Source organism: Solanum lycopersicum, chromosome 8 (assembly GCF_036512215.1).
Source record: "Solanum lycopersicum chromosome 8, SLM_r2.1".
Taxonomy (NCBI): Eukaryota; Viridiplantae; Streptophyta; class Magnoliopsida; order Solanales; family Solanaceae; genus Solanum; species Solanum lycopersicum.
Window position 1 is genome coordinate 64,098,881 of NC_090807.1, and position 23,434 is coordinate 64,122,314.

Sequence of the window (23,434 nt, forward strand, 5' to 3'; positions counted from 1 at the left end):
CCAGGGGTAGGGGTAGGTGAGGGGGGGCTGGTCTTCGGGGCGTGGAGCCTCGAGGGCCAGGGGTAGGGGTAGGTGGGGGTAGGGAGGGGAGGGGGCTGGTCCTCGGGGCGCGGAGCCTCGAGGGCCAGGGGTAGGGGTAGGGGTAGGTGGGGAGGGAGGGGAGGGGGCTGTTCCTCGGGGCGCGGAGCCTCGAGGGACAGGGGTAGGGGTAGGGGTAGGTGGGGAGGGAGGGGAGGGGGCTGTTCCTCGGGGCGCGGAGCCTCGAGGGACAGGGGTAGGGGTAGGTGAGGGGGGGCTGTTCCTCGGGGCGCGGAGCCTCGAGGGACAGGGGTAGGGGTAGGTGAGGGGGGGCTGTTCCTCGGGGCGCGGAGCCTCGAGGGACAGGGGTAGGGGTAGGTGAGGGGGGGCTGTTCCTCGGGGCGCGGAGTCTCGAGGGACAGGGGTAGAGGTAGGTGAGGGGGGGCTGTTCCTCGGGGCGCGGAGCCTAGAGGGCCAGGGGTAGGGGTAGGTGAGGGGGGGCTGTTCCTCGGGGCGCGGAGCCTCGAGGGCCAGGGGTAGGGGTACGTGGGGGGTGGGGCTGTTCCTCGGGGCGCGGAGCCTCGAGGGCCAGGGGTAGGGGAAGCTGGCCCTCGGGGCGCGGAGCCTCGAGGGCCAGGGGTAGGTGGGGGCTGGTCCTCGGGGCGCGGAGCCTCGAGGGCCAGGGGTAGGTGGGGGCTGGTCCTCGGGGCGCGGAGCCTCGAGGGCCAGGGGTAGGTGGGGGCTGGTCCTCGGGGCGCGGAGCCTCGAGGGCCAGGGGTAGGTTGGGGGCTGGTCCTCGGGGCGCGGAGCCTCGAGGGCCAGGGGTAGGTAGGGGGCTGGTCCTCGGGGCGCGGAGCCTCGAGGGCCAGGGGTAGGTAGGGGGCTGGTCCTCGGGGCGCGGAGCCTCGAGGGCCAGGGGTAGGTAGGGGGCTGGTCCTCGAGGCTCCGCGCCCCGAGGGCCAGGGGTAGGTAGGGGGCTGGTCCTCGGGGCGCGGAGCCTCGAGGGCCAGGGGTAGGTAGGGGGCTGGTCCTCGGGGCGCGGAGCCTCGAGGGCCAGGGGTAGGTAGGGGGCTGGTCCTCGGGGCGCGGAGCCTCGAGGGCCAGGGGTAGGTAGGGGGCTGGTCCTCGGGGCGCGGAGCCTCGAGGGCCAGGGGTAGGTAGGGGGCTGGTCCTCGGGGCGCGGAGCCTCGAGGGCCAGGGGTAGGTAGGGGGCTGGTCCTCGGGGCGCGGAGCCTCGAGGGCCAGGGGTAGGTAGGGGGCTGGTCCTCGGGGCGCGGAGCCTCGAGGGCCAGGGGTAGGTAGGGGGCTGGTCCTCGGGGCGCGGAGCCTCGAGGGCCAGGGGTAGGTAGGAGGGTAGGTGGGGGCTGGTCCTCGAGGCACGGAGCCTCGAGGGCCAGGGGTAGGGGGGTAGGTGGGGGCTGGTCCTCGGGGCGCGGAGCCTCGAGGGCTAGGGGTAGGGGTAGGTGGGGGCTGGTCCTCGGGGCGCGGAGCCTCGAGGGCTAGGGGTAGGGGTAGGTGATGGTGGGGGCTGGTCCTCGGGGTGCGGAGCCTCGAGGGCCAGGGGTAGGGGTAGGTGATGGTGGGGGCTGGTCCTCGGGGCGCGGAGCCTCGAGGGCCAGGGGTAAGGGTAGGTGGGGGGGCTGGTCCTCGGGGCGCGGAGCCTCGAGGACCAGGACCAGGGGTAGGTGGGAGGGCTGGTCCTCGGGGCGCGGAGCCTCGAGGGCCGGGGGTAGGGGTAGGGGGGGCTGGTCCTCGAGGCGCGGAGCCTCGAGGGGTAGGGGGCTGGTCCTCGGGGAGCGGAGCCCTCAAGGGCCAGGGGTAGGGGGGCATGGTCCTCGGGGCGCGGAGCCTCGAGGGCCAGGGGTAGGGGGGCATGGTCCTCGGGGCGCGGAGCCTCGAGGGCGCAGGGGTAGAGGGGGCTGGTCCTCAGGGCGCGGAGCCTCGAGGGCAAGGGGTAGGGGTAGAGGGGGCTGGTCCTCAGGGCGCGGAGCCTCGAGGGCAAGGGGTAGGGGTAGGTGGGGGCTGGTCTTCGGGGCGCGGAGCCTCGAGGGCCAGGGGTAGGTGGGGGAGGGGAGGCTGGTCTTCGGGGCGCTGAGCCTCGAGGGCCAGGGGTAGGTGGGGGAGGGGGGGCTGGTCCTCGGGGCGCTGAGCCTCGAGGGCCAGGGGTAGGTGGGGGAGGGGGGGCTGGTCCTCGGGGCGCTGAGCCTCGAGGGCCAGGGGTAGGTGGGGGAGGGGGGGCTGGTCCTCGGGGCGCTGAGCCTCGAGGGCCAGGGGTAGGTGGGGGAGGGGGGGCTGGTCCTCGGGGCGCTGAGCCTCGAGGGCCAGGGGTAGGTGGGGGAGGGGGGGCTGGTCCTCGGGGCGCTGAGCCTCGAGGGCCAGGGGTAGGTGGGGGAGGGGGGGCTGGTCCTCGGGGCGCTGAGCCTCGAGGGCCAGGGGTAGGTGGGGGAGGGGGGGCTGGTCCTCGGGGCGCTGAGCCTCGAGGGCCAGGGGTAGGTGGGGGAGGGGGGGTTGGTCCTCGGGGCGCTGAGCCTCGAGGGCCAGGGGGAGGGGTAGGTAAGGGGGAGGGGGGGCTGGTCCTCGGGGCGCTGAGCCTCGAGGGCCAGGGGTAGGGGTAGGTAAGGGGGAGGGGGGGCTGGTCCTCGGGGCGCTGAGCCTCGAGGGCCAGGGGTAGGGGTAGGTAAGGGGGAGGGGGGGCTGGTCCTCGGGGCGCTGAGCCTCGAGGGCCAGGGGTAGGGGTAGGTAAGGGGGAGGGGGGGCTGGTCCTCGGGGCGCTGAGCCTCGAGGGGCAGGGGGTAGGGGTAGGTGAGGGGGAGGGGGGCTGGTCCTCGGGGAGCGGAGCCTCGAGGGCCAGGGGGGTAGGGGTAGGTAAGGGGGAGGGGGGCTGGTCCTCGGGGCGCGGAGCCTCGAGGGCCAGGGGTAGGGCTAGGGGCTGGTCCTCGGGGCGCGGAGCCTCGAGGGCCAGGGGTAGGGCTAGGGGCTGGTCCTCGGGGCGCAGAGCCTCGAGGGCCAGGGGTAGGGCTAGGGGCTGGTCCTCGGGGCGCGGAGCCTCGAGGGCCAGGGGTAGGGGTAGGGGTAGGTGAGGGGGAGGGGGGCTGGTCCTCGGGGCGCGGAGCCTCGAGGGCCAGGGGTAGGGCTAGGGGCTGGTCCTCGGGGCGCTGAGCCTCGAGGGCCAGGGGTAGGGGTAGGTAAGGGGGAGGGGGGCTGGTCCTCGGGGCGCTGAGCCTCGAGGGCCAGGGGTAGGGGTAGGTAAGGGGGAGGGGGGCTGGTCCTCGGGGCGCTGAGCCTCGAGGGCCAGGGGTAGGGGTAGGTGAGGGGGAGGGGGGCTGGTCCTCGGGGCGCGGAGCCTCGAGGGCCAGGGGGTAGGGGTAGGTGAGGGGGAGGGGGGCTGGTCCTCGGGGCGCAGAGCCTCGAGGGCCAGGGGGTAGGGGTAGGTGAGGGGGAGGGGGGCTGGTCCTCGGGGCGCAGAGCCTCGAGGGCCAGGGGTAGGGGTAGGTGAGGGGGAGGGGGGCTGGTCCTCGGGGCGCAGAGCCTCGAGGGCCAGGGGTAGGGGTAGGGGTAGGTGAGGGGGAGGGGGGCTGGTCCTCGGGGCGCAGAGCCTCGAGGGCCAGGGGTAGGGGTAGGGGTAGGTGAGGGGGAGGGGGGCTGGTCCTCGGGGCGCAGAGCCTCGTGGGCCAGGGGTAGGGCTAGGGGCTGGTCCTCGGGGCGCGGAGCCTCGAGGGCCAGGGGTAGGGGTAGGTGAGGGGGAGGGGGGCTGGTCCTCGGGGCGCGGAGCCTCGAGGGCCAGGGGTAGGGGTAGGTGAGGGGGAGGGGGGCTGGTCCTCGGGGCGCGGAGCTTCGAGGGCCAGGGGTAGGGGTAGGTGAGGGGGAGGGGGGCTGGTCCTCGGGGCGCGGAGCTTCGAGGGCCAGGGGTAGGGCTAGGGGCTGGTCCTCGGGGCGCGGAGCCTCGAGGGCCAGGGGTAGGGCTAGGGGCTGGTCCTCGGGGCGCGGAACCTCGAGGGCCAGGGGTAGGGCTAGGGGCTGGTCCTCGGGGCGCGGAACCTCGAGGGCCAGGGGTAGGGCTAGGGGGGAGGGGGGCCGGTCCTCGGGGCGCGGAGCCTCGATGGTGAGGGGTAGGGGTAGGGGGGAGGGTGGGCTGGTCCTCGGGGTGCGGAGCCTCGATTGCCAGGGGTTGGGGTAGGGGGGGCTGGTCCTCGGGGCGCGGAGCCTCGAGGGCCAGGGGTAGGGGTATATTATTGATGTCTTCTGGTTTTCTATTGATAATATAACCATTCTTATTTTAAATTATTTTTTATGAGATATAATATTTCAAATATGTCAAATTTCTTCTAATAATTCCTTATTTTCATGAAAAAATTACTTTTTCTACAACTAAAATTTAATATTTGTTACAAAATAATAACTTATAACCTATTATTATTTAAAACGAGGCCCATTAAATTTGAGACCTAAAACACATGTGTTTTTTAACACCGTCAAAGCCAACCGTGAACATATCAAAAGAAATTTCACCAATGAAGTTTGAGAGGACAAAGTGCATATAATTGTACATAAATCTTATCATTATTTGTGAAAGTAAAAATATTATAAGCGAAAAACACAAGAAAAATAATTTAAAAAATGTAATATATTGTTTGATTTAAGTTATATATCTTCCAAAAATAAAAATAAAAATATATAATATAGTTTCTATTACAAACTTAATTTTGAAATCTCCTATTTTACTCGGCTACCATACAACTCAAGAGAAAGTGACCTTCTGCAATAACTGGGGACTGATATCTTATGATCTATCAGTTATACGCTTCTGCTTGGTGTTAGCTTTTAAGGGCTACAAAAATGGTGTTATTTCTCAAATGAATTGCCTTTCTTTCAAGGTCTTAATCTCTTTACCTATCTCCATTTTGTTCTTTTTCTTTTTTATTACACTGCCTGCGGTAGAAGTTCTGATGCACGGGGAATAGGTAGTGCGGTTTTCTATTTTGTTTTTGAAATTGTTCAAGATCGAATCTTTTGTTGTTGTATACCGATGTATAGAAAAATTACGACGACCCATTATGTGAAATTGTCATTCTTGATTGTTCTGGTAAACTTAATTGTATTTTTGTGCCGACCAATGTTATCAATTGTTAGACTTCGTTTGTTGTTTTGGTGTTTTGTTCCTGTAGTTAGATAGTCTGTGGTGATTCTTGAGAAATTGTAAATTGAAACTTGTTGGGAATTGCAGAAATTGAGGGCTTTCTGCTCATAGAGAAGCTGCAATACCAATGGGGGAGTTCGATGATGGAGAGTATGCAGGGATTAATGAGGTTACATCACCCAGAGAAAATAATGCTAGGAAAGTTTCAGTCTTGCCTTTACTTTTCCTCATTTTCTATGAGGTTTCTGGTGGTCCTTTTGGTGTTGAGGACACTGTGCGGGCAGCTGGTCCTCTTCTTGCTCTTTTGGGGTTCTTGGTTTTCCCATTCATATGGAGTGTCCCTGAGGCATTGATTACAGCTGAAATGGGCACCATGTTCCCTGAAAATGGTGGTTATGTTGTGTGGGTTTCATCGGCTTTAGGTCCTTATTGGGGCTTTCAGCTAGGTTGGATGAAATGGTTGAGTGGAGTCATTGACAATGCACTTTACCCTGTTTTGTTCTTGGATTATCTGAAATCAGCCATCCCTGCATTAGGTGGTGGGCTTCCTAGAGTACTAGCGGTTTTGGTCCTTACTGTGGTTCTTACTTACATGAACTACAGAGGCTTAACTATTGTAGGATGGGTTGCTGTTTCGCTTGGTATACTGTCAATTCTTCCTTTTGTGGTTATGGGGCTCATTTCGATTCCCAAATTAAGGCCTTCAAGATGGTTAGTGGTAGATGTACAAAGTGTTGATTGGAACTTGTATCTGAATACTCTCTTCTGGAATCTAAATTACTGGGACTCAATCAGTACTCTTGCTGGAGAAGTACATAACCCAAAGAAGACTCTACCTAAAGCTCTCTTTTATGCTGTTATTCTAGTTGTTCTGTCCTACTTTTTCCCTTTGTTAATTGGTACCGGAGCTATTCCTCTTGAGCATGACTTATGGACTGATGGCTATTTCTCTGATATTGCGAAAATACTGGGTGGAGTCTGGCTCAGAGTTTGGATTCAAGGGGCAGCTGCAGCGTCAAATATGGGAATGTTTGTGGCCGAGATGAGCAGCGACTCTTTTCAGTTACTTGGTATGGCAGAGAGGGGTTTGCTGCCTGAGTTCTTCTCTAAGAGATCTCGTTACGGAACTCCTTTATTTGGGATCCTCTTCTCAGCTTCTGGTGTGATTTTACTGTCATGGCTGAGCTTTCAAGAGATAGTAGCTGCAGAAAATTTCTTGTATTGCTTTGGCATGATCTTGGAATTTATAGCATTTGTATTGTTAAGGATGAAGTATCCCCATGCACCACGCCCGTTCAAGATACATGGGGGAACTGTTGGAGCCATCCTACTGTGTATACCTCCAACCATTCTCATATGTGTTGTTTTGGCCTTGTCTTCATTCAAAGTCATGGTTGTAAGCCTTGCCGCCGTTGCAATTGGTTTGGTGATGCAACCTTGTCTTAAGCTTATCGAGAATAAGAGATGGTTGAAGTTCTCTATTAGTTCTGATCTTCCTGATGATATTACAACACATGAACCTTTACTTCGTTGATTCCCTAATAAGTGCTTTATAAGGTACAACTACTCCACTAATCATGACATCAGTGATAATATGGAAGCTTTAAATGCAGAATTATCATGGAATGCATGAAAAACAGTGTGAAACCGGTAGAAGTGGTTGTCGAGGTTTGGATGAACCTTCTCTTTAAAAATCTTATCGAAGCTTCTAATCTTGTAAGCTTTATTTGCCTCGCTCTTGTACCTATTTTTTCAGTGTTTGTAGCTACAATTTCTAGAGCATCAATAGCAGAACAGGTTTATCGAAGGTTTAATGATCCTTTTTCTCTTTATGGATCTTATAGCGGTAGCTTCTACTTTTGTATTCTGTATTTCCCATCATTTGTGCCTATATATATTTGTGTCAAGTAGTATAATTGATGGTCATTCAGGAATGCTTCAGAAACATACGCTGATTTGTTTTTATGAAGTGACTTCATTACTTGTGTAATGCACATTGAGCTAATAACAATTATAATGGTGGAGCTGCAACTGAATCCGTAATGTTCACAAATGAAACCATGTCATATAAGTCTGAGCTCAGTATGTTTATTTCACAAGTGGACTTAGCTCGTTATAGAATGAGCCGAGTTTTCACAAGCTCTATTTAACTTGTTTATGGTTAGCAAAGGCTTGGCTATGTTAGATTTTTTATGCATTTTTTGACCTGGTAGGCAAGTTCTATTGGTCATGCTATTTAATCATGTAACAATGTTTTCCTATATTAGAAAAGTTATGGTCATTTAGAACGAGATGAGTGAGTCGAGCTCAATAAGAACTAAGTTCTCCATCGTGCTCAAGCAAATTACTTAATCGAACCAAGTTCCAGTTTGGAACTTGAACTTGTTATTAAACCAAACTAGCTGAGCATGTATTCTTCTGTCACTTTGCATTTATTTTCTTCGAAGGATAAGAAGAAGACATCAAGAAGTATTTTTGCATTCAAGGTTGAAGTCTTATCCAAATTAGTGGATCTTGCTACCAATCACGACTAGAGAATTTTAAATGAAGAAGGATTCAAGTTTCAACTAGAAATAAGGAAATTATTGATGGCAACAGCTTTGGCCCTAACCCTCCTGGTAGTCAAAAGAAGGTGCTGCAGTTCACCCCACGTAAAAGGTACATATTTTCTTGGATTAGAAACTGAATCAATAAGCTGTGGAGGGCATTCAATTGTTGCACTGCTTGTTGGATTCATGAAATATGCCATTGATAGCCTCTGCTTCTCCTTATTCACCACTGCCCAGTGTATAACACTCTTTAACCTTCCATTTGTCCAAACTTGCTTGAAATATAAGGGTGTATAATTACTCAATATACAAAAAACATGTGTTTGGGATGGCATATGTCAGATAGTTTTCTGATGAAACTTTTGAGTACTAAAGATAGGTAATAATGTCTAAATGCTGGTTGGAAGAAGTTATTGACATTAAAAGCTGAGATAGTCATAAGTAGTATGACTTCCAAGTTCCATCCATAAGTGAGGGCAAGCTATTTCATTTTCCCTTCAGATAGGAAGTGTTCTTGTGGGAGAACATGATCCAGTAACCTAACATCATCAAGTGACTTCCTAGTGAAACAGTTTCTTGAAAATGATTTTGTCATTCCAAACATCAAGAAAATTGCAGTTGATCATGTAGTAGTAATAATTATGATTTCTTCTTTTGATCCTTTGAGAAAGGAGGAGAGAATGACCTCAAGGGTGTCAGCAATATTGATGACAAATGAATTAGGAAGTAGTCTAAATCCAATCCATTGTTTGTCATTCTTGAGGACTTGGAATGCCACCAACCTGGTCTTGATACAATATGGTTAATGATTGGGAGTCTGAATAAATCCCTATGCCTACAATCTTCTCTGCAAGAGGACAAGGAGGATATCTCTGCTTATTCTAAAAATAGTAGCCTCCTTTTCTTCAAAGTTCTTGCTGAAGAAGTCATCTGCAAGGCCTAATCCATGAGCCAACATCTCCATTATAATCATCCCAAGCTTGTCCATTTCTTCCATGTACTCTATCATTGTGTTTCTGTTAATTTATCAGAGTTAAAAACAGCATTTTTGGTAAGATTTTTTTGTTTGAGACAAAGGTAGCCAAGCATATTTTTGGTAAGAATTTTGTAAACTTAAGTGTACTTTTTCTAACAACTTAAGCTTAGATGAACTGGTTACACAATTTAACATGATATTAATTATAGATTCAGGTCTTGAGTTCAAATCTCAAATCTCACAGCCACCCTTCATCAAAAAGAATTTGTATGCGCTTAGCTAGGGATGCAACCCTCCTGTACCGTGCTCATCCTAACCATTTTCGATATGGAGCATATATAAAAACTTTCAAGGTTGAATTAATCAAATTTAAATCTTGAATTCGTCTCCGTGCCTAGCCCATCAAAATGAACCAAACTCGCACGTTAAAGGACATATTGAAGTATTGTTATATATGTATCTAAATGTGTGTCATTGGTCATCATAGACCTTTTTTGCGAATTGGACAACTATTTCAGGTGACTGCAGTAGCTGCAAGATTTCAGCCCAAGGAAAGTTCTTCTCATAGTCGGGATTTGATGCGTAATACCCCAATGGGAAGCTTGATGTTTTGCCACCTTTGAGCTTTTGTTCCATGGGAAGATCAAAAAGCTCGTGCAAGCTACTGGTAAAATTCTCAACTATCTCACTAGGCACCCCATAGTCCATAAGCTTAAAGAATCCCCATTTTCTCTTGCTTTCACCATATCATGGCAGATAATTTTCCTAAAGTCTTGATTATTGTCCCAAATACAATTATAAAAACTAATCACTGAAATGTCTTGAATTTCATCTCCAAAATCATCATGCTTAAGTGAAGGCTGTTCTTCCTGAGATCATATGAAATTCTTGACTTGCATTTATTGCCATTCATTGAAAGTGTCTCAACATGCTCTTCTTCAATTCCAGGTGCCATTATTAGACTATAGATATTTTTGACATAGTGTGTTCTGTGTCTCTGTATATACAACCTCTTTTGGCCCTGCTACTTAATATATACAGAGTTTCAAGTTGTCCTTTTCGATATTTAAGAAAAGAAAAATGGTATATCTATTGCATTGTTCAGGCTTTTGTTTTCTTGTTGTTGCCACCAATTTACCCTAGGAAAGATCTCTAGGATTCTTTGGCACTATGTCACTTTGGAAAACATTCATTATTCATGACATGTAAATAAATTCATGTTTAAGCAAACAAACCTCTACCGAATCTCAACAAAAAGAACGAAACTTAAGAAAAGAAAAAAACATGAGCATAACAATGTTTTTGGAATTGAGGTACATCTGTAACAAAATAGTATATAGGCATGGCCTGTGAAATGTAAATGACTAGCTAAGAGGTCTTTACTAAATTTGAAATCCTTATCATAAATATAGGAACTATAATGCTTCGAAAATGCAATTTAATTATCAGTCTTTGTCCTGTTGATGAGATGCTTCAACATTCAAGTCAAAGGGTCTTGGCTCTTCACATTTCTTCGGGGAACTCTGTGTCTCCTCTGGCTGCAACAACAAATATCATGCCTTAGTTCCAAATGAATTGCAGTCGGTTATATGAATCCTTAATATCTGTCTACAGCATTAAGTTAAGATTAGGCATATAACTTTTTTTGTTTTTGTTTGTTTGGTTAGGATGGAGGAGGTTAGTTAGGATGAAAATAACCTCAAGAATTAGCTCAATATACCTTATCAGAAGCGGATGAACAGATGTCTTTTTGCAATCTCACTGAAGTATGGAACATCAATGTATTGTGCAATGTTATCTCTTTTGGTAGTGGAGAGCTAATGAGACGAAAACCATAGCTTTCTATCCAAGTCCCTATGCACTTTGATACTGATGGAATTACCAGCTTTTCTACCTTTAGAAAGCTAAGAGTCTGCAACAAATAGGATCATCAGCTCAAGTAGTTCTAAGAATTAACAAAAGAATTTAACTTTTGTACACTGGCAGTATAAAAGTTAGGTCATGTTAAAGATAAGTATAGGTAACCGTTCATTAACAATAGATTAGTGACCTCAATAATCAGAAATATATCGATAGTGTAAAAATGAGAAGACATTCTTACTGATTCAATGGCAACCATTAGTTTTTTGCACATTCCTTTTCTCCTATATTCCTTATTTGTCGCGATGAAGGGCATTTCAGCAAGGGTTTTTCCATGAATCCTGCGATATATTAACTAGATGATAAGCATTTAAAAAACACATACTTATGACTGATGATATCTGGTTTAAGAGAGATATATACCTTATGGTTGCTGCAGAAATGATCTCTTCATCCTTTTCTAAAATAAATGTGTGAAAGCCCCTGAAATTCACCCTGTTGAAATTTGACCTGCAAGAAGTTTTCATTAGGAAATAAGGAGGTTCATGTGTTTATTCTTCAGTGTAATGGTGTGATGAGAGATTGTAGATTACCCGCAGTTGTAGACCAGACTTTTGATGACATCAATTTCAGTATGCCTGTCTATAATTTCCTCGAAACAATCTTCCATAAGTCGTCGTGCCACGACTAGTTTGGAGTGACACACAGTTCTTTGATAATCGTCTTCTATATTCATTCCAGAGCCATTATCTGTGTTCTGAAGAAGTGTCCATTTGTAGCTTTTATCGAGCTCATGTTCAACACCAAGATAGCGCCTCTCCAATTTATCATAGATCTTCACAATGATTCAATTTAAAAACATCTTAGTTATCATTAGTAGTCTAATAAGCCTATAAGTCATTTCTAAGTACAAGGTCTGTATATTTCTAAGTCTAATGCAGAGACAGTAAATGTTATGTAATTTCTTCATTTGCCTAAGTCTAATAAGACAGAGTTGTCCGCTATTTGTGCTCGTAGCAGGTACTAGAGGAGTAATCAAGCTACACGCAAACTGATTTAGGCACCTCTTTTCACTCTGCTACAAAGAAAGAAACATTAAAATTAACTGCTTTAGGATAATGTGTATTACCTTTTTGCAGGTAAGGTCACAGAATGTGTCTTCTGGGGTCTCATTCATGTCTAAACTGACTGGTTCTCTGGCTTGACGGCACCCCCTGTGATCTGTACAATAGGAAAAAAATGTACTGTCTAAAATTGCAATTTCCTTAGAGGATAAGAGTTTGCAACATAGAACAAGAAACTCAAAAGGGTACAGACAGAAGCAAGAATATTTTTTTTATCTTCACTTACATTTTTTCTCACATTGTTGACATTTCTGCAAATAATCATTTTCATAAGCAGGATCACCACAGATTTTGCATACACAAAATGGGCAGTACCACGAACCATTAGGAACCTCCTGCAATTCAGAAACTCCACAATTTATTAGTCTCAGTATGATTTACCTAATTTAAGATAGTTATGTAGTAAAGGAGAGCCTTGTTGCAACGATAAGAGTTGCAGTCGTATGACTAGAAGGTCACAGGTTCAAGTTTCAGAAACAAAATTTGCAGAAATGCAACACAAGGTTGCATACAATAGATCCTATCCCCAAGCCTGCACATAGCAAGAGCTTAATGCAGACTGCATATGATATGTGATCCAACCCTTTCCCATTTCCGCGCACATAGTAAGAGCTTAGCTGATGTTTAAAGATAACTACAGTGAAATAGTGGAAGTGATCTATCACCTGCATTCCCAAGCATATCTTATGATGGTAAGTAGAGCTGCAGTTGTCACAACACATCAGGTTCCCTCCATCAGCACAAATCATGCAAGCATCATCGTACGAGTCACTAGCATCATGGCTGGTTTCAATTGAGTTAAACTGATGAAATTGACTTTCTTCTGGTAGATACCAAGCTTTAGCCATGGAAGACAATAGCGAACAACATGTTTCAGCAATGAGAATGTACTCGTAAGGTTTGCTAGTTGTTCCTCCCGCATGCTTATAGAAGTCTCCAACTGTAAGAACATTACAACAACAAGAACAGAGTATTCCTTCCTTCTTAATTTCCCCCATTTTCTTTGTTGTCTCCTCTTCTGTGACAACAACTTCTGCATTTTGTTGAATTACACCACAATCTAATAGCCATGTAAGTATTGTTGCTCTACTTTGTTTTTGACCATTTACTTTCCTTGTTCTACTTATTCCTGCTCTTTTCCTCTTACTCCGCCTATTTCTCTTCTTACTTGAACCAGAAGAATCTTCATTATCATCTGAAGAAAATGTTTCATCTTTAACATGTTGCTCTATCCTCGAATGCCGATTTCGTTTTCTGCTTCTCCCCATTGAAGAATTCTCAAGAGCTGTATCATCTTCAGTGAGATACCCTCTTATGGGGTTAGCCAAAAACTCTTCTTTAGCCTTTTTCTCAGGCAATTCTGCACCATATTGTAAGTCACTCATGTTGTATGAAGATTCTGAACTCCAAGAACTAGAACTGCTTCTCTGTCTTCTTGATCTTCTTCCTGCCATTTTTTCAATCATAAAAACAATCTTCTTTAGACTTCTTTTTTCCTCCTATTTATGAGAATGAAACAAATGGTGCTAAACTTATAAAAAGGTCAAATAATAGTTGTATACATTTTTTTCTAGAATAAGAAATGCATGCATAAAACATAATAAATGAGTGATTTGTTACTCTATTCACAATGATTCTTTTTGTTAATGCAATTTATGCAAAGTTTTTTTTAGAATGGTAACTAAAGAGGTTGATAGAGGGAGAGTAGATTTTCTTATCAAATGACATTATTACAAGTGTCAAGCTGGCTAATAATTTTATGCAAATTTGGCATAGCAAGTTTAAATAACCTATAATTTCTAAAATTCTAATAGGTTTGAGCAAATATATAAACTGGTTACATTTGTTTCTCTATTTCGATTCATTTGTTGGTTACGGACTTGAAAAATGCTCCAAAAATTTAATGGCATGTTTGGAAACTATGGTGTAATTATTAGATTGTGAAGCAGAAATTAGACCAATAGGGCACTGCTATCCGCCTGTCTTAACAACAACAAAAGTCCATAACTGAACGGTATAAACAACAATGTGAATCAAGTAGCCCTTTACCTTTAATGAATTCACATGTAGTCACTAGCTTTCCCGATTTGCTGTTTTTGCTTTGAATGAATTCAAACGTAGTCACCAGCTTCCCCAGTTCACTGCTTACTGCTCACAACACCGTTCGATCTATACTGCAATCAACAACAGAGTCAAATTAGGTCGGTCTTTTCTTGGAATGGATTCACACACAACACCAACTTTCCCAATCTGTTGCTTACTACTCACAACAACATTCGACCTATACTACAATCCATAACATTGCCGAATAAAACCACCATTTGACTTGAATCAATTCACACGAGAACACTGTTTTCTCAATCTATTGTTTATTATCTACAACAACATTCGATTTATACTATAGACAACAATAAAGCGAATCAAGCCGCCCTTTGCTTTAAATAAAACCACACGCAACTATCACTTTTCCGATCTGCCGCTTATGATTTACAGCAACATCCTACCGATATTACAGTCAAGTTATTTGCTTAATCTCATGTCCTTCTATTCATTCATTTCATAATTATACTATGTGATTACTATCAATTCTTTGCGCGCGGCGAAAATTGAAGACTGTAATTACTCTTTGTCAATCACAAGTTTCAAGAAAAACCCTAAGTGTTGGACCATTTGTTTTTGGGCTTAAACATGCTACTTATGGACCTATGTTTGTTTTTTTGGTATTTACTCTATAATTTGCTATTTACACCCTAATGTATATGCTATTTTGTGACTTATACCTCATTCTATTATTTTTAATGATTTGCACCCTAATTTCCTTGGTTCTTTTACAAAATCATAAAACAATTCACTTTTAATCATTTACAATGATAAAATAGTAAAATCAACAAATTATTATATTTATTAAAAATACAATATAATATGATTAGATTATTTTCTTCCTAACAACATAATTGGTTGTCAATGAGACGGTTTGGTCGGGTTTTCTTAAAAAATTATGTCATCTCAAAATTTTAGGTATTTTGTGATGTATAATTAAAATTATTTTTTTAAAAATCATTTCAATCATATCGGTTTCTTTCTGACACCGGTGCAATTAAAATAACATCTCAAAATATACTATTATTAAAATATTTCTTTCACAAATATGTTCGTGAAGAAGCACTTCAGTTCTTCACTTAGAAGACAAGAACGTCAAACCTTGTTGCCGTATTGGTGGATCTTAAACATTTAATAGGAGTGTTTGTATATGTTTGGGTATATTGTTTGATAGAGTATCTAGTATAATATCACTTATTTTTAAACCAAATCAATTAAAGATTAAAGAGCAAAGACCCAAAGTCGCTCAATCACTAGTCACCACTCACCAGAGGCTTAGGACCTAGGTTATATTTCCACAGTTCTATTGGAAAAATGACATAAATTTGTTGGGTTAAGTTCGTTTGTTTTTTCATATGCTTTTGACACCCCTAGTTCTGGTCTTAGTGCCTGTTTGGCTTAGCTTAAAAGCTGGTTTTTGACTTATTTAGTTGTTTGACAATACTCAAAACAACTTATTTTAAGTTTAAAAAAAACTTATTTTAAACTAAAAGTTAAAAGTTGGGGTAGGGATGCTTTTCTTTTTCCAGCTTATAAGCTGTTTTAAGTTGACCACATTTTTACCTTTTTGCCCTTAATATTTTTATACAATCTCCAAATTACCCACATAACCCTAACATTTCTTTCTTCTATTTTTCCCTTTTCACGTGTGGATGATAGACAATTACTATTACTAATGAATGAAAATAAAATAAATCTTAAATCTTTTAAGTGATCTATTCAAATTATATTTATTAAATGTAAAATAAGTTGCACATATAACTTAAATAAAAATTTATATTCCTCTTATAAATAATTTGTGATAATAAAGAAATATGTGAATGATAGACAATTATTATTACCTATGGATGAAACTAAAATAAAATCTTAAATCGTTCTTTAATCTATTCAAATTATATATCTTTAAAATCTATAATAAGTTTATATTCCTCTTATAAATAATTTGTGATGAGAAAGAAATATGTGAATGATAGCAAAATATAATTATTTATGGCTGTAAAATATAAATTAATTAACTTTTATTATGTTAACAGCTTTTAAGGGTATTTCAGACATTTTGATTTAAAAAGCTGTTTATCAGCACTTATTTGTCAAACACATCAACAACTTTTTTTTAACTTCAACACTTTTATCCAAACACATAACTGCTTATTTTAAAAATAAGTTTCAGCACTTTCAAAAGTACTTTTTAAAAGCTGTTTTTATTAAGCACATCCAAACGGACCCTTAGTTAATATATGTACAATGAGATATAAATCATAAAAAGTATGAAAGTTAAAATAAATATAAAAATTATATAATAATAAAATAAATATGTATTAAATAAATTTTAAAAATCATAAATAGAATATTTGATTGGTTTGATCTCGAATTGACTTTTACTAGTTAAAATCAAAGCAACTCACGTACAGTTAATTTTTTTCTCCAATATCAAATCAAGTCAAACAAAACTTATTAGTCCTTTTTTTCCGATTCAATTCAATTTGCAGTTTGGGGTTCGATTTTTGTTCATCGCCCCTAAAAATGTACTAAAAATGAATATTTTTTTTTCTTTTCATTTTAGTGGAAAAGAAGTGACAAATGACTTGTACATTTAATATTGTTTTTATTTTTCATTCAAATCACTTTTTATTTTTCTTTATATGTAATTTTCTATTTGATTCCTTTGTACATAGTTGAAACAAAATACCTTTTTATGATTTCAAAAAATAATAATGAGATTAGCTAGGAATGCAAATCATTAAAAATAATAGAATAAGTTATAAGTCATAAAACAACACAAGCCACATTATTAAACACATAAATAGCGTGTTATTTGGCAATACACTACTTTTTTTGAAGTTAAAATTTAATGTGTTAATGTACTCTTCTAAAGTTGTTCATTTATGATTTTTTAAGTGGCAAAAGAATGAATTTAAAAATACTGGATTAAAAGATCTAACTAGAAATTAGAATATTAACCATGTAACTAGTTAGAGGTGCATATATATAATTAATTTTCTAGTATAAATATAGAATTTACGAAAAAACTACTTGATTCGTCCGAATCCATGAAACCCTACCTTAGCTAGATGTGCCTCTGACTAGTTACATGGTTAATATTCTAATTATATATATATATATATATATAAAAATTATAATTTATATTTTATAATTTTTGTAATTGTTTTATCCTTATTTTTGTTTAATTTAGTAAAATTACAAATTTAAATTATCTAAACTACAATTTATTAGTATAACTTATAAATTATAACATATTAATAAGTAATAACTTATAAACTTCAAAAGGTTTAAATCTTGAAAACTTAATTAGACTTAACTTGCAAACTTAATAAGTAAAATTTTTAAAAGAAATATCTTTAAATAAACTTAAGCAAAAAATTACATTATAAATTTAAAAACTATTCATTTAAACTTAGAAATTTTTTTTTCATATTTTCGTAAGTCAAAACATTATTTTTTGAAATAGCTAGATGTGTCGTCCCATTTATCTCATCCCGTTCCATTCCGGTCCGTTCTGATTTGTTCCGATTCCATCATGGTTTATAGTTGGGACGGGACGAAACCGTGTATTCGTACCGGTAATTCTGGTCCGATTTATCCCGGTACCGCTCAACTCGTCCCGTTCAGGTCCGGTAGTTCGTGCCTATCCAGTGGTTATGTTCTAGTTCGTTGCCCAGTCTTAAGCTACCACGGACAAAAAGTCATATATTTACAGTGAACTGACTAACCCAAAATACAAAATGAGAGTCAATACAAAGAACAACATCGACAAGTCTCTGGACATCAAGAGCTCACCATTAGTGGCGAAATTAGAATTTTCAATAAGAGGGTTCAAAATCTGAAAAATAGACATGAAGTAGCTGAAGAGGTTGACATCTACAATATAAACCTAAAAAATTATTTTAAAAGCATATATAGAGGCGTCAAAAGAATAAGAAAAATCGACCAAAGCGATGGAACTCCTAGCAAAAAAAATAAATTAATAACCAAGTGGCTTCGCCCGGACTCAAACCGGAGACCTTTAGTGTGTTAGACTAACGTGATAACCAACTACACCACGAAACCTATTGTGGTCACTCTTTGAACTTATAAATACTAGTATTTAACAAGAAATTGAACATCACCACTTTTATCATTTTTTAAGTCTCTTAAATTCAAATTGCTAAATTTATTTTTCTGCATTCTCATTGAAGTTTAACACTTGGTGCCTTAGTTCTTTAAATGCCAATTTAGGTATGTCGGGAACTCAGATTAATAGTGAAATTATGATTTTTTTTATAAAGGAATATCAAAATATATAAGTATATATGAGAAACTAAAATTTCACACTTTCTAATTTTGAGGACGACTATGAGAAATTTAGTAGCAACTTTGAGGATTTCAATTGTGAGTATGAGCAAAAGGTTTGGGTCGCATTCTTGATCAATATATATATATTTTTTTTGAATTTGAAATTTTGTTTAAAGTATTTTTCTAAAAATTATTCATTTATGAGTGATATAATGATGATTTGATCTATTTCAAGTTAAGAAAAGGCACACTGAGATACAATTCACTTAAAGTTTCAAATGTTCTATAGCCAAACACCATATAAATAAGCAGATTTATGATAGTTATAATATAGAAGCCGTTATAAGAAGGAATCATATATGTTGATTGAGTTATAGTTCATTTTGTTCATATAAGGCATTATGTTATACTCCATAGTCCATATTATATAGTGTAGATTACAATTCATCGATAAATATTCTATAAATTTTTGTACTAAAAATTCTTAATGTTTATCTTTATATCTGATTCATTCAAATTTTTAAGTTTCTTTTTCACTTTACCAAAAAAAATAATACATGAGATATTATGTATTATTTATCACAAATAGTTTATTCATCATTTTATGTCGTATAAACAACTCATGCATAACTAGCATGTAAAACAAAATTATTAGCTCATTAATTTTATTCTAACAATATTTTTAAAAATTTCGAAAAATATAATTTCTCAAAGTGTCACTATGCATCCTTGACAAAATACCACCTTTGGCTTCTATGATAGGTTTTAAGACCATTTAGGACACACAAACTATCGACATGGCTTGTGGTGTATTGATGAAAGTATTTCACTCTTAATCAGAGATCTCGATTCGAGCCATGAGTATGGAGAAAATCCTATTGAAAATGTTATCCCTGAATTAACGTTGCAGGGAGCCGCCACTTTTGTACAGTGCATGATCCAAATTTAATTAAAAATTCAATATAAACTTAGGACATCGAGTTGAAAAAACAAAAGGACACACAATTAAGTTAGCAGGGTCAAAAAAAAATCATCTAATAAACGGATAAATAGAAAATTAGTGTGTCAATTTTTATCTTTTCATTTTTTCGATAGAGATGCCACCTTACTATTTTATTATTTTATACAAAACGTTTTAAATATTATTTTCACTAATTGATAATTAGAAAAGAGCAAATGAGGATAATTGTCAATTAAAGACTACAATAGTCATTACAAATATATTAGAATAATTAATATACTTGAGAAGTCGATTAATTTCTCCGGCAATGGTTGTTGCATTTGTAGCCATAGCTAAATCCGTCGGACAACAATGCTTGAAGCGATCAAAACCCTACTCCAACTCTTACTTCTCCGGCTATGGAGTCCAAACATGGCGGTTTCAGAGTCATAGAACACTAATCTTACAGTCGGCTTCTGAATCCGTCAAATTGGAAAGACTTTCCGATTCTGATTCCGGTAAGTCCACTTAATTGCTTCCTTTGTAGGTGTTAGTGGAATCGAACAACTTTTTTTTTATTTTTAAATTTTGTTATAGAGGCTTGGCGGGTGATTTACAGGGATTTTGGAGGTTAAATTGGATAGACCTGAGGCGAGAAATGCGATTGGGAAGGATATGCTTAGAGGATTACGGCAAGCATTTGAAGCTGTGAGTAATGAACGTTCAGCAAATGTTTTGATGATCTGCAGTTCGGTTCCTAAAGTGTTTTGTGCTGGAGCTGATTTGAAGGTACAACTGCTTCCCTTATGCTATGTTTTTTTAATTCGTGACAAAGGAAACCTGCAGGGTAAAACCCCGTTCCTATGCAATAACTCGCAAACTGCATAGGAGAGGTAACCTCTAGTGCAAGCCTAGTTGGACCCATAAGTCACATCCCTTGCTTTCGCTGGCAAGGGGTTTCGAACTTGAGAGCTCCAACATGGAAGTCCCAAGCTTAAATCACTGGGCCACCCTGAAGGGTAACAATGCTTATTTCTTGTGAACAAACTTGCAAATATTGCATCTTTCTTTCTGTGACATTTTTCAACCATGAAAATTGTGTGGTCAAGTCAAAAAGTGTAATTTAATATATAAAAGAAAGTCAGAAAGAATCCTATTTACAATATGATCAACAAAGAAAAAGTAACTAATAGTTGCTTTGGCACCCAAGGGTGTGGCTTAGTGGTTGAGAATCATGAGGTCTTAGGTTCAAACCTAGCACCGACAAAAGCACTAGGTGATTTCTCTGACCTGTCCTAGCCTTGGGGGGACAGAGTTGCCTGGTATCTGTTGCTGATGGGAGGTGATAGATATCTCGTGGAATTAGTCGAGGTGTGTGTAAGCTGACCCTAAAACGATGGTTATAAGAAAAGCTTGCTTTGGGAAGCACCTGGACTGTAAAGACTAAACACACCAAGTTTTAGAATAAGAAATCTTTTATCTGATTTCACATTTCATGTTAGCTGTTTTCGTGGGTTGTCTCTGTAGTGCCATGTTGTCTTCTGAAAGATAGCTTTTTTGTATAGCATGACATGTTGATAGAAAAAGCAATTAAATTTCATAAGCTAGGAGACATCTGCCGAACCTACAACTTTTTGCTTATTTGTATAGCATACCATATTGACAGAGAAAAAAAATGAAAACCACAATCTAGGAAACATCTGCCAAACATACAATTTTGATGTTGATAAGTCATTTATGTGATCCTTGCAGATGCGGTTTTCTTTGTGAGGATTGGATTTAGGATTAGTTTGTCATACGATTGACTAGGCTGATATTTGGTATCAGATGCTGATTTATGCACTACTGTAGTAGTGTTTCTACTGTTTGTTATTCATACTGTGTTTTGTACGTAGTGATGGCTAATTCACTTGATTGGCATTTGCTATGCAGGAACGAAAAACTATGATTCTTTCAGAAGTTCAGGTTTTTGTAAGCACTTTGCGATCAACATTTTCCTATTTGGAGGTATGTGACTTGTAATGCTGTTTCTTACTTTCTTTTAATATTATTAAAGGTCATAGAGTCGTAAAGCTCAAGAATTTATTTTTCTTTTTTTGGATGAAAAGAAGAGGTTATGAGTTTATGCATTCAAAATTATTGGTTCATGACATCATACTGTATCTCATTTCTTCTTCCTCACAAATTACTTAAACAGGCATAATATGAGCCAGTTCTACATATGCTCCTTTCTTTTCTCCTTTTAAGTAAATTTTCTTCTACTCAGAATCTTCATATCCCTACAATTGCTGCCATTGAGGGTATAGCATTGGGTGGGGGGCTTGAAATGGCAATGTCTTGTGATATCCGGATATGTGGTATGTTCTTCTTGTACTTCTGAGTTATGCCATATATTCTCTTTCTTTTTCTCTAGTTTAATGATCTGTTACTCAGGTGAAGATGCAGTGATGGGCTTACCTGAAACAGGGCTTGCTATAATACCAGGGTATGCTCAATCACACTGTATATGTTTGCTTATACAAAATTCGTAAATTCGGTCAAGGATGTGTTATGTTCTAATTCTAGCGAGTCAGCTGGATATTTCCACTATCTTGCAGTCACTTCATCATTTGTACTATTCATTAGTTCCCAACTTCAGAAGTTGCTTTAAATATTCTTCATGCTAAGATGTTTTCTTAATGCTACCCTCTTATTCCATATTGTACTTTACAGAGCAGGAGGAACACAACGGCTTCCTAGACTGGTTGGAAAATCAATTGCAAAAGATATAATATTTACTGGACGAAAGATAAGTGGGAAAGATGCTAGATCAATTGGTACGTGTATGACTTGTCACAGCTCATTTGTTAAGAGTCAGAGCTCCTCTGTCTTTCGCAAACTCCCCCCTCTTCTCTCTCTGTCTTATCAATACAAAAATGAAGGTGATGTCTGCAAACCCCTCGACAACTCCATTAGGTTACCTGCATGCTCCCACGATACAGGTGGATAACAGCATCCGCCAAGGTTTAGGCAGGACTAAACTTTTTTGCCTATGCTGGAATTTTGGATCCTGGTCTCCACTCTCCGATGGTTTTCTTTACCAGGTTTTTAGAATGAAAATTACATGTCATGCAGGGCTTGTCAATTACTGTGTTCCTGCTGGTGAGGCTCGTCTCAAGGCACTTGAACTTGCTAGGGATATTAATCAGAAGGTTAGACATTAGTTATTGAGATAAATCATGTTTGATGTATTTATCCAGTGTGGCACCCTTTATGACTTCCATAGAAATTTAGTCAGGAACTAAGGAGAGAAAAAAAGAACCATAAAAGGACTACACCACTTCCTATATATGAAAAAGATATCCACACTATTACTATACACAGACAATTGCCAGTAATCTAAAGATTCATAAGAAGTAATTCTGGCATGAGTACTTTTTTGTATCCTTTTGACTTTTTATGAGGGTAACACCCTTCAAGGCCATCAAGTATGTTTCTCCGCTGCTCTTTCTTTCCTTTTGTGCATTTTTGAATTATATGAAAGCTCTTCTTTGGAGTTTCATCAACTTCCTTGGACCATTAAGATAATGGCATTTACTAATCCTATGCTTGTTTGTTTTCCTCTTTGTGCACCTGCATTTTTTGTGACAGATTTTCTTTCTGCCTTTGTCGTTTTCCTTTTTCCCATCTTTTTTTATCTTAGGCGGGCGCTCATTTGTTATACCAATAGTTGGTTGCTTTGGATTTCTTTGTTGTTTTCCCCTTTTTTTTCAATGCTTAGCTATTTTTGGCAAGTTCACATAGCCAACAAGTATTGCTCTATTGTTCTTTCCTTTTTCTTCCTTTTTGATGCATTTTATAAGTTTTCTTCATGCGAGCTGAAACCTCTGTTTCATGAGCTTCTGAATATTTCTTGAAATGATTTTGAGTTTGGATTAGGGAGCTAAGTGTCACGGTCTGTGAAGTGGCGGGACTTGACATAAGGCTGAGTAAAAGAACCAAGTCATTTCCACATTTAATGATTTCGTTATGTATAGAACCTTCTTTATCCTTTTCCTTTTCCCCTTATAACCTATATATGCTCTTCTAGTCCCAAGTTGAATGGCCATGCGTTCGATGAAGTGTTTGACGTATAAATCTGTGACAGGGTCCCCTTGCTTTGAGGATGGCAAAACGTGCTATTGACCAAGGAGTGGAGCTAGATGTAGAATCAGGTTTAGCTTTGGAGTGGGATTGCTATGAACAACTGTTAGACACAAAAGATCGCGTAGAAGGCCTTGCTGCATTTGCTGAGAGGAGAAAACCTCTGTATAAGGGTGAATGAAAAGATTGTAACTCACCCAAAATATCGATTAACTTATCATTCATAACGAAAACCGAAATAAAGTACTCCAATTATATATCTAATTCATCATGATTCATTTCTTAGTTTTTGGCCATTGCGTCTTTGCTTATAAC

At 41.5% G+C, this 23,434-nt stretch overlaps 4 protein-coding genes and 1 non-coding gene across 5 annotated transcripts; 2 read left to right on the forward strand and 3 right to left on the reverse strand.

Moving 5' to 3' along the window:
- The first annotated feature begins 4,303 nt into the window (after positions 1–4,303).
- Positions 4,304–7,081, forward strand: LOC138337023 (probable polyamine transporter At1g31830). The gene is made up of 2 exons (XM_004245763.5): positions 4,304–4,892; positions 5,243–7,081. The coding sequence occupies exon 2, from the start codon at positions 5,283–5,285 to the stop codon at positions 6,687–6,689; it is 1,407 nt and encodes a 468-aa protein (XP_004245811.1). The 5' UTR covers positions 4,304–4,892; positions 5,243–5,282; the 3' UTR covers positions 6,690–7,081.
- A 637-nt stretch (positions 7,082–7,718) lies between these two features.
- On the reverse strand, positions 7,719–9,388 carry LOC138338070 (jasmonate-induced oxygenase 1-like). Its single transcript, XM_069288544.1, has 3 exons — positions 9,170–9,388; positions 8,661–8,720; positions 7,719–7,979 (listed from the first exon to the last, which is right to left on the reverse strand). The coding sequence occupies exons 1-3, from the start codon at positions 9,386–9,388 to the stop codon at positions 7,719–7,721; spliced, it is 540 nt and encodes a 179-aa protein (XP_069144645.1).
- Positions 9,389–9,952: 564 nt separating this feature from the next.
- Positions 9,953–13,184, reverse strand: LOC101253923 (increased DNA methylation 1-like). Its single transcript, XM_026032644.2, has 8 exons — positions 12,330–13,184; positions 11,891–11,999; positions 11,670–11,761; positions 11,134–11,375; positions 10,964–11,050; positions 10,782–10,881; positions 10,401–10,592; positions 9,953–10,218 (listed from the first exon to the last, which is right to left on the reverse strand). Exons 1-8 carry the CDS (start codon positions 13,128–13,130, stop codon positions 10,126–10,128), a joined length of 1,716 nt encoding a protein of 571 aa, XP_025888429.2. The 5' UTR covers positions 13,131–13,184; the 3' UTR covers positions 9,953–10,125.
- A 4,574-nt stretch (positions 13,185–17,758) lies between these two features.
- On the reverse strand, positions 17,759–17,832 carry TRNAV-AAC (transfer RNA valine (anticodon AAC)). Its single transcript has one exon. It is a non-coding gene; the product is annotated as a tRNA-Val (tRNA).
- Positions 17,833–19,282: 1,450 nt separating this feature from the next.
- Positions 19,283–23,383, forward strand: LOC101243918 (crotonase/enoyl-coenzyme A (CoA) hydratase superfamily). The gene is made up of 8 exons (NM_001324500.1): positions 19,283–19,515; positions 19,617–19,786; positions 20,930–21,004; positions 21,264–21,354; positions 21,431–21,482; positions 21,710–21,813; positions 22,112–22,188; positions 23,124–23,383. The coding sequence occupies exons 1-8, from the start codon at positions 19,326–19,328 to the stop codon at positions 23,298–23,300; spliced, it is 936 nt and encodes a 311-aa protein (NP_001311429.1). The 5' UTR covers positions 19,283–19,325; the 3' UTR covers positions 23,301–23,383.
- The last annotated feature ends 51 nt before the right edge of the window (positions 23,384–23,434 follow it).

Excerpts from the sequence above, each read along its gene's own strand:
- LOC138337023 (XM_004245763.5), top strand. The coding sequence starts at position 5,283 with ATGGGGGAGTTCGATGATGGAGAGTATGCAGGGATTAATGAGGTTACA.
- LOC138338070 (XM_069288544.1), bottom strand. The coding sequence starts at position 9,388 with ATGGACTATGGGGTGCCTAGTGAGATAGTTGAGAATTTTACCAGTAGC. Across the intron at positions 8,721-9,169 it reads TTGTCCAATTCGCAAAAAAG|AAACACAATGATAGAGTACA; the intron begins GTCTATGATGAC and ends ATAAATTAACAG. Across the intron at positions 7,980-8,660 it reads GGGATGATTATAATGGAGAT|CAAGTTTGGACAAATGGAAG; the intron begins GTTGGCTCATGG and ends TTATATTTCAAG.
- LOC101253923 (XM_026032644.2), bottom strand. The coding sequence starts at position 13,130 with ATGATTGAAAAAATGGCAGGAAGAAGATCAAGAAGACAGAGAAGCAGT. Across the intron at positions 11,051-11,133 it reads AGTCTGGTCTACAACTGCGG|GTCAAATTTCAACAGGGTGA; the intron begins GTAATCTACAAT and ends AACTTCTTGCAG. Across the intron at positions 10,882-10,963 it reads ATTTCTGCAGCAACCATAAG|GATTCATGGAAAAACCCTTG; the intron begins GTATATATCTCT and ends AATATATCGCAG.
- LOC101243918 (NM_001324500.1), top strand. The coding sequence starts at position 19,326 with ATGGTTGTTGCATTTGTAGCCATAGCTAAATCCGTCGGACAACAATGC. Across the intron at positions 19,516-19,616 it reads ACTTTCCGATTCTGATTCCG|GGATTTTGGAGGTTAAATTG; the intron begins GTAAGTCCACTT and ends GGTGATTTACAG. Across the intron at positions 21,005-21,263 it reads CAACATTTTCCTATTTGGAG|AATCTTCATATCCCTACAAT; the intron begins GTATGTGACTTG and ends TCTTCTACTCAG.